Raw genomic sequence first — 9086 nt, 5'->3', positions numbered from 1 at the left:
CACGTCCGGAGCCTGTGCTCCGCAGCGGGAGAGGCCACAACAGTGAGAGGCCCTCGTACCAAAAAAAAAAAAAAAAAAAAAAGATCGCTTCCTCCTTCCCGGGGGTCCAGCCTGGGAGGGGCACCTCGAGGCAGTGGATGGGCTTGGGGGCACTCCCTCTGGGGCTCTGGATCAGGGGCTTCTCCCCAATTTGGGGACTTTCGTATTCCCACAAAACAAATTACAATAACAGCTAACACTGAACAGCTAAGCACTGGCTGCATCCCAGTCTTCTCCCAGCCGGGTCCCCCACAAATGCCATCTCCTCAACGAGACCCTCCCTGACCACCCCATCGAGATTACAGCCACCAGGACTTCTTCCCCACTTACGCTGCCTTATTTTTACTCACAGCACTTATCAATAGCTGAGATTCTTTATCTAGTTATATGCTATCTGTCTGCTTCATTAGAATGTCATCTCCACGGAGGCAGGTCAATTCCTTTTGTTTACTGCCCTGCACAGCATCTAGCATAGTTCCTAGCACATAGTGATGCTCAGTGTTTGTTGAATGAATGAATGATCTCATTTAACCTTCACAACAGTGCAAAGAGGTGAGCATGATGTCCCCATTTTACAGACAAGGAAAGGAAGGCAAAGAGAGGTTATATCATCCGCTTACAGTCACACACTAGGAAATGGCAGAACCAGGCAGGGCCCAGGAATACGGCTGCAAAACTGGGCTCTTCCTACCACACTGGCTGCCTCTTGGATTTTTGGATCACAGCACATAATCAGCCTGTCTTTGGAATCCACCCCGCATGGAGATGGGAGAGGGACAGATTTGGGGAACTGGCCTCAGAAAGCCTGTGTTTTGATAAGGGCAGGACCCACACACAGGTCAGCTGCAGGTGGGAACAGGGTCAGGGTGACCTTGAGGGGAGGGCTGGTCCAGAGGAAAGGGGCTGCAGCTGACACTGAGAGTAAGACAGGATTTTGGTGGAAGGGAGGGCTTTCTGGGCAAGGTGTGGGCCTGTCGCGTGGACCTTGAAGAGCCCAACCCAACAGAAGCAAAGCACGCTCTCTCATCGGGCCTGCTGATAAGGGGCCCTGTGTCCAGCTGAAGGGATGATCCCTTCGTCCCCTGGAAGAGTGGGGGAGGTGCATAGTGGGCGTGGGTACCTGAGCAAGGGATGGGGTGTTGAACACTGAGACTTAAGAAAATTAATCTCCTCTGGAAGTTGCAAAAATAAACAAATCATGGGAAGCGATAGCTTTGGTGCCCCTGAACCTCGTATACGCCGCTCTCTAGTGAACTGAGGCTGTCCCCAAATACCAGCGACTGCAAGTGCACGCAAGGACACCACTGGGCAAATGAGGAAGGGAGGGCTTCTGTCTTCAAGGCTACTGAGTCTTGAACCTGGAATTTGCCGGGGAAAACTGTGGTCTGTGATGCCTTCTGGGTGCCGTCTGAGCTGGGTTTGCAGAAAGTGGAGTGACGGTTACTGTCGCATTGGTTGGGGGCGTAAACTTAGCTTTGGGAGGCTTGGGAGGTGGGGTGGGATTGTTCTAGTTCAGAACGTCCCAGCCTGGAATCAGCCTGGACTGCGGGTGCCCTGCATCTGGCTCAGCTCAGGGTCAAAGGAAGCCCCTCGGGTAGGTAGAAGAGGGTTAGCCATTGGTCTCCTGGAAGCCTTGTATTTAGTTGGTCCTTCCCTGAAGCTTGTGGGAGGGTCCCTGAGGAGGAGAAAGAGTCCAGCCTGGGTTCCGCCAGGAATATCAAGACGAACAAGACTCAGTTTGCACCCTCAAAGACATAATTAACCTCATATACATGGGGTTGGGGGGGAGCTGCCAGACTGTGAGGTGGGGGGCAGGGCAGGTCCAGGACCAACTGAGACTCCTGGCAGGAGTCCCGGGGGGCTGGTCAGTTTCCCACCTGGAGGATGATGGCACTGCCCCCCTCACCACCTTGTCCCCTGGAGCTTGGCACTTTGCACCATCCGGCGGGCCCCTGGCTCTTGGCTGGGGCCCCCCTGCCGAGCACCCCACGGCCTTTCCATGCAGGGTGCTAATGGCAGGGCCTCTGCTGAGGAGGCTGACCGGGGAGGCAGCCCTACCCTCGACCCTCGGGAGCCCCGGTTGGGTGAGGGAGTCAGGACAGCCAGGGAAAAAAGACAAAAGAACACTTACAAAGCAGCCTGCTTGCAAATTAATGGAGCGCAAAAGTAAAACTGCTCCAAGTGCTGAGGGAATGCACGGCAATGGGGAGACAAGCTGTTGTGTGGCAGCGAGGCTGGCTTGGCCCCGGCCTCAGTTTCTCCTCTCTGGGAGGACCCTGGGTTTCCTGCTGGGATAGCAGAGGTGGGTGGCGTGTTCAGGTGTCCCTGTCTCTGAGATGAAAGGAAAAGGGTCTCCCGTCAGAAGCCGAGAATCCTCCGCTCTGCCGAGCAGGGCCTCTCTCTGAGGGGTGCATGCCCCTCCCTCTCTCTCTGCCGAACCTTCCCTCAGGCCCAGGGCTCCACTCCAGCTCCGCTGTCCTGGGGAGGAAGCTGGTTTTGGACTCAGGGCCCGGAGAGCAGCCCCGCCCCCCAACTCGGAGGCACCTGTGGGGGGTCTCTCCCCCAGCTCTGCATCCCTGGCCCTGGCCCGGGCCTGGACTTTTCTGCCCTCCCAGGCTGGGTCTCAGCTTGGTCAGGGTTCAGGCCACACCCTCCACGGTAGCTCCTGAGGCCGCTCCCCAGCCTCCCTCATTCCCGGGGATCCGGGTCTTTCCTCTCTCCCAGGCATTCGCACATCTCTCCATCTGCATATTTTAACTCCCCCAGCTGCCTTTCCAATTCCTCCCTGCCATTTCCCTCTTCTCTTCCCCTCCCCCTGTCCTGCTGTGTTCACTCTCCCGCCTGGGCTGGGACTTCAGAGGCTCCTGTTGGCTGCTGTCTGAGCCTTCCTCCTTCCTGAGTGGGGAGCACAGGCCTGGGACTTTCTGGATCCCTTTCACAGTGGGGACTTCAGCCAGCCACCTGGAGAGAGGAACCGAGGTCGCAGCCCCACGTAGAAGGGGTCTGTCCAGTGTCCCCACCGAATGAGTCCATGTTCTGCCCCATCACCTGCCAGGGAGGGAACCTCCCTCCGTGATCCTCCCTCGGGGCTGTGCCTCCAGGGACCACACACCCTCCTGTCCCCTCCCCACTGCTCTGACCAACCTCAGGGACTGAGGTCCCAGTCGCTGCCGCGGGAGCAAGAGTACCCACCTTCTGGTCCTGCTGGAGAAGTTAATCTGAGCTGAAAACATCTCAGGACCCATCTCAGCCTTACTCCCAGCCCCTCCATGACTCCCATGGAAGAGGCCTCAGGCTGAGTCCGTGGGGAAGAGGGGGGTGAGGCTCACCTGGAAGAGAGGGAGAAGATGGGGGCACTGGACCAAGGCAGAGGGGATGCCAGAAGGGCTTGACTTTGATTTGGGCACCTTTGTCCCCCTGTTCTTAATCCTGTGGAAATTCCCCTCCGCAATAGCTCAGTTCAGGCTTAATTCAACAACTGGACAGATCTTGGGGTCTGGGCCAGTGGGAAGGGCTGGAGGACAACCCAGCCACCAGGATCCTCCCTCCTTCCTGCTGGTAACAAGGGCAGCAACAACGGCAATACTAACACTGAGCACTTACTGTGTCCAGGTCTTTTACTTGCATAGAATTTACAAGTAATTGGATTGTTATTGGTACCTTAGTAGGAACATCCTGGGCCAGAGTTTCCCAGAAGTGTGGTGTGGGGATCACCTGTTTTAGACTCATGGAAGGTTCCCAGGTGTAGTACCAACTGAATCAGGATCTCATGGGGGAGTCTGCATTTTTAACCACTGCCTAGATACTAAAGTTTGAGAACTGCTGCTCCCAGTTTTGCCGTCGCCCTAGAGCCAGCTGCTCTTGGGATTCATGTGCCAGGAGGTGAAGGTGGTGCGGGGTTTGCCTGCCCCGACACCGAGGCGCTGCCCCCAGAAGAGCCTCTCCCCTGCCCGTGGCCACAGCAGCCCTGCTCCAGGAGGGGAGGGGCAAGAGCCCTGGTTATAGCTTCTTCACACCAGGAGCCAGTCTCAGTCTGGTGGGGGCTGACGCTTACCGAGGGCAGCATGTGTACCCACCCAACATCCCTTGGCAAATCACCCATCTTGCGGACACATCCCACCCCAGGCCTCCCCAAGTAGAATGCCTGGTGGTCTTCCCCAGGTCCTGGTGGATTATGCAGAACGAAATGTTCTGATGGACAGCACGGTGAAGGTGGACTCGCCAGCTGCTATGGCCTCCACTCTGTCTGGAGAGGCCGTTTTGTCATGGGGCTGGGGGACCGAGGGCCCTGGAGGGAGGCTTTCGCACCCCTCTCCTGCCCAAGAATCCCAGCTCGAATGCTCACCGCGGGGAGGGGTGCCAACTGTGAACTGGGGATGCAGCGGGCAAAGGGTCCTTAAGGCAAGAGCCAGAGCAGCTCAGTGACAGCACTTTTAGGGAATCAGAGGAGCCCAGACAGCAGCCCTGTCTGCCTCCCGCAGACTTGGTTTTGGCCTTGGGCAAGTCACTGTGGCTCTCGGATCGAAGGTGACCAGGTGGTCAGCAGGGTGTGTTCTGTTCCCATACCCAGAAGAGGTCATCCTCTCCTGGCTGTGCACGCGTGCGTATGCGTGCTTGTGCGTGCGTGTGCGTGAATGTGTGTGTGGTTTGTTCACTATTTCAATATGTGCTGCCTTCAAGGCCCATCTTCCTCCGCTGTGTCCCCGCGTGGGCCCCCCACCCCCTGCACAGGAGCAGGGGCCGACAGCCTCCTCTATCGTCTACCCCACACGTGGCCTTCTTTGCGCAGGGCTGGACGCACGGTGGGGTGGGTGCCCCACAGGTGCTCATTTATGTTTTGTTTTGTTTTGTTTTTTTGCGGTACGCGGGCCTCTCACTGTCGCGGCCTCTCCCGCTGCGGAGCACAGGCTCCGGACGCGCAGGCTCAGCGGCCACGGCACACGGGCCCAGCCGCTCCGCGGCACGTGGGATCTTCCCGGACCGGGGCACGAACCCGCGTCCGCTGCATCGGCAGGCGGATTCTCAACCACTGCACCACCAGGGAAGCCCTTTAAATATCATTTTTCGTACGGTTTTATTTTTTTGTGGTATGCGGGCCTCCCTCTGTTGCGGCCTCTCTCGTTGCGGAGCACAGGCTCGCGGACGCGCAGGCTCAGCGGCCACGGCTCACGGGCCCAGCCGCTCCGCGGCATGTGGGATCCTCCGAGACCGGGGCGCGAACCCGGTTCCCCTGCATCGGCAGGCGGACGCGCAACCACTGCGCCACCAGGGAAGCCCCGCTCATTTATGTTTTATGGTTGAGAATTTAAGCGGCAACGTCCTTCAGGGCAGGGCCTGGGGAGAGGGCTGCCACCGGGGGACTGTCCCAAAGACAGAATTCCTCCACAGCTACTTAGCTATGGGCTGGGCCTAGCCCTCAGACCCAGTGGGACCCAGCATGGTGGCTAATGGCTAGGTCACCCTGTCTCCGGGTCTCATAGGGCACCCCCTTCTCTCTCCCCCACAGGACAGCTCTCCTGCAGGCGCGCCCCCGGCTGCTCCTCCCCGTGCAAAGCCTCGTGTGCCTGGCAGCCTTTGGCCTGGCCCTGCCGCTGGCCATCAGCCTCTTCCCCCAGATGTCAGAGGTCAGTGGAGGGAGGGGCTCAAGGGCAGGACAGGGAGGGTTGCCGTTCGGTCATTTATGAACCAATACCTACTCAGCGCTGACACCTTAGCACTGTGCTAGCTAGGTACTGGGGTTAGACCGTGAATGAGACGGGCCCAGGCTCTGACCTCTCAGAGCCAAGGGTCAAGCAGTGAACACAGCGATGAAACGGAACAGCACGTGAAGGGTGAGCAGTGTTAAGATGGGAGGAGGTTGGCCGTGGGAGGAGACAGTAGGGGCCCAAACAGAGCTTAGAGAGAAGCGGCATTTCATGGGGGCCTGAAAGATGGGCTAGAGTTGGCCAGGTGTGTAAGAGGTGAGGGGACACATAGGCTGAGGTCACCTGGTGTGAAGGGAGGCGGCACACCACTGAGGAAAGCCTGCCTCTTGGGCAGAGAGTGGGGAAGATGAGGTGGGCCAGGTACGGGGGCCTGACGTCAAGGGGTGCCAGGAACTTGGAAGCCAGTGCAGTGGGTAAACGTTACCAGAAGAGCTGTGCAGAGCAGAACCACAGATTCCTGATTTTGAACGGTCCCCATGGCTATATGGTGAGGCTGCATTGGAGCTCTGGAGAAGGAGCCTTCAGGAGGCGGTGGCAGGAGTCCAGCGAGAGATGATGGCGGCTTGGACCAGGCTGCTGGCAGCGGGCATGGAGGGAAGTGGGTCCTTTAAGAGAGAGTTAGGAGGCAGCTTCATCAGGATCTGATGAAGAACCGCGTGTGGTGGGAGGACAGGGAGCCGGCAGGATGTGCGCCCGGCTTTCTGGTTTTGAACAACCCGGCAAGACGGAGATGAGGAGGGGCCGGCGTGCAGGAGGACAGCATGTGGAGCTGGATGGACACGTGGGGTTTGAGGAACCTGTGGAACTTTTGAACAGAGGTGCCCTGTGGAAGTTGGCTTTGGGTCTAGAAGCCAGGAGAGAGACCTGGGCTGGAGGGACAGAAGTAGGAGCCCCCAGCATAAAACAGTGATGGAAGCCAGGGTGGTGGGTGAGATCAGCCAAGGAGCGTGTGGAGAAAATAGGCCCTGGGGAGGGGAGCTGCCCAAGGACAAGTGGCCAGGGAGGTAAGGACAGAGCCAAGTGAGACTGGAGTTGGGGGCCAACCACAGGGTCAGACCCTCCCGAGAGGTCAAGCTCCGTGGGGTTGAAGCGCGTCCATTGGTGTCTCAGTTCATGAAGGCAAACCCCATCCCGAGGGGTGGAGCCCAACTGGGGGGTAAGGAAATGGGGTGGCAGGCTGACCGCTTGGTCTAGAGGCTTGGTACCGGGAGAAAAAAGAGAAGCAGACCCAGAGCTGGAATGAGATGTGGGATCAAGAGAGGCTTTTATTTATTTTCACTCTTTTAAAATGGGAGAGACTGGAGCTTGTGTAAATGCAAAGGGAAGGCACCAGGAGAGAAGAAGGATGCTGGAGGAGGAGGACAGAGAGCAAAGTCCATGAAGCGGGGGAGTCAGAACACAGACAAGGGGTTCAAAGGATTCGCCTGGGTGGGGGAGACCCCTCCCCACTTTAGCAGGGGGAGGCAAATGTTGGTTGGGGGGTAGATTTCGGCGGTGGGGAGGTTAAGGAAGTTGATCTGATAGCTCCTGCGTTCTCCTGACTGAGCAGAGAGGAAGGAGGTGGGTGGAAAGGGGGAGGTCAAAGGTGAGAGGACCATGGAGAAGGCTGGGGGGGGGGTAGATGGCGGCGGTGGGGAGGTTAAGGAAGTTGATCTGATAGCTCCTGCGTTCTCCTGACTGAGCAGAGAGGAAGGAGGTGGGTGGAAAGGGGGAGGTCAAAGGTGAGAGGACCATGGAGAAGGCTGGAGACCTTCAGAGGGGAAAACGGGGGAGATAGCGGACTAAGGAAGTCAGAGAGCCGGGTGGGCAGTGCCGGGGGTCAGTGGAGGGGACGGCTGGGGGTGGACACAGGTCTGTGGGGATGGCCAGGGCCTGTCTACCCAGAGGTATGGGGCCTGCTCCAGTTTTGTCTGGTTGGGTGAGGCATTCGGGAGGCTGGTAGGAGTTCAGGAGGAGCAAAGTACCCCAGAATCTTAGTTGGGTGGGGGTGAAGAAGCATGAGCCAGCCGAGTGGGAAAAGCAAGGTTTGGTGCAGAGGCAGACCCAAGGAGGGAAAAGAATGACCAAGGTATTTGGAGTTACAGAACTCATGGGAAGTTGGGGGCTGTGGCTGCAGATGGACACTTCTGAATCTGTGACCGCAGGACTGACCCTGCGGGGCGGGAGGGGTGCAGGTTCCTCCAGGGGAGTTGGGGAAGGTGAAAATAAGGGTCCTGGGGTGTTACACTGGGACTGTGAGGACTGGAGACCCAGGGTCTTAGAGTAGGAGGTAGTGACCCAGCCTCCAGGCCCCGAAGAGGGTGAGGACTGGAGTCACTTGCCTCCACTGAGCCCCAGAGTTTCAGGAGGAAACTGTAATGGGATGGGGCTCCTATCTTGGGGGCCAGGCCAGTGCACACAGGATGGGAAGCTCAGCAGTATCCTCATACCCACAGGGCCCAGCCTTGCCATGGAGCAGGGATACCCCTCCGCATCCTTCCCCTCAACCCAAAGGCTGAACAGCTATATCCTGATGCTTGAGGACTCCAAATAGAGCTGGGGGCTCCAGGTTGCCTGGAAGCTCTGAAGACGAGAGGGAGGTCACTTCTCGGCGGTCCTGGCATCCCCATCTGGAAGGTCTGGGCCCGTCACTCCCCAAAGCCACTGACGGCATCTCTTTATAACAGCTGGGCTGAGTCTGCAGTTCTGGGCAAGAGTCAGAGTGCCCCAGGTGCTTGCAGGAACCACTGTGTTCAGAAGCTTCAAGTAGCTAGCTCCCATAGCTCTACCTGTCTGCACAGGAGAGGGAGCCAGGGCAGAGAAACCCCATGAGCCTGTCCCACTGGAAGGATTTTCAAGGTCATCCAGTTTACCACCCTCCTGGCTCTGCTGGGGCAAATGGAGACCCAGAGCAGCCAAGGACCCGGCCCAAAGTCACAGAAGCCATGTGCTAATATAGAAGGACACCCCAGAGGCTCACTCCCAGTCCAGAACTCCCAGGAGATGTTGCAGCTGCTTGTTCTGTAGGATTTTCTCGTCTCACTCTTTTCTCTTCGCCTACCCTGAGACAGAGGAGAGAGGAGGGAGTTGGGGCCTCCCTGTGGTGGGGAAGAGTCTAGGAGTGCTATGGGTCTAAGGGCGGGTGTTCCTTTGGGGCAAATAATGGAGAAATGGCCACAGTCCCCCGACTCGGGCCTCCACCTCTGGCTGCAGAGAGGTGGTCTAAGTGAGCAGCCCTGGCCTAAGTGAGTCAACGCCCAGGCTCCTCCCTTCCCCCATGTCTGCCACAAATAGGCATGCAAGTTAGTTCTTCTGGGTGTCTAACCAAAATCCTTCTCTCTGCAACCCAAGCCTCCTTCTCTA

At 57.9% G+C, this 9086-nt stretch overlaps 1 protein-coding gene across 4 annotated transcripts in view; it reads left to right on the top strand.

Annotated features, from left to right (window-relative positions):
* SFXN5 (sideroflexin 5) overlaps positions 1–9086 on the top strand; it is a 117338-nt gene that overhangs the window by 92042 nt on the left and 16210 nt on the right. For 3 of the 4 annotated variants that reach the window (XM_028496904.2, XM_055089247.1, XM_055089246.1), the window contains exon 13: positions 5546–5663. In XM_028496904.2, coding sequence (XP_028352705.1) covers positions 5546–5663 — 118 coding nt within the window. Of the gene's footprint in view, positions 1–5545; positions 5664–8179; positions 8267–9086 lie in introns of those variants that run through there. The other variant, XM_028496906.2, reaches the window with a different exon arrangement.

Source organism: Physeter macrocephalus, chromosome 12 (assembly GCF_002837175.3).
Source record: "Physeter macrocephalus isolate SW-GA chromosome 12, ASM283717v5, whole genome shotgun sequence".
Lineage (NCBI taxonomy): Eukaryota > Metazoa > Chordata > Mammalia > Artiodactyla > Physeteridae > Physeter > Physeter macrocephalus.
This window is presented reverse-complemented; position numbering and strand designations above follow the sequence as displayed.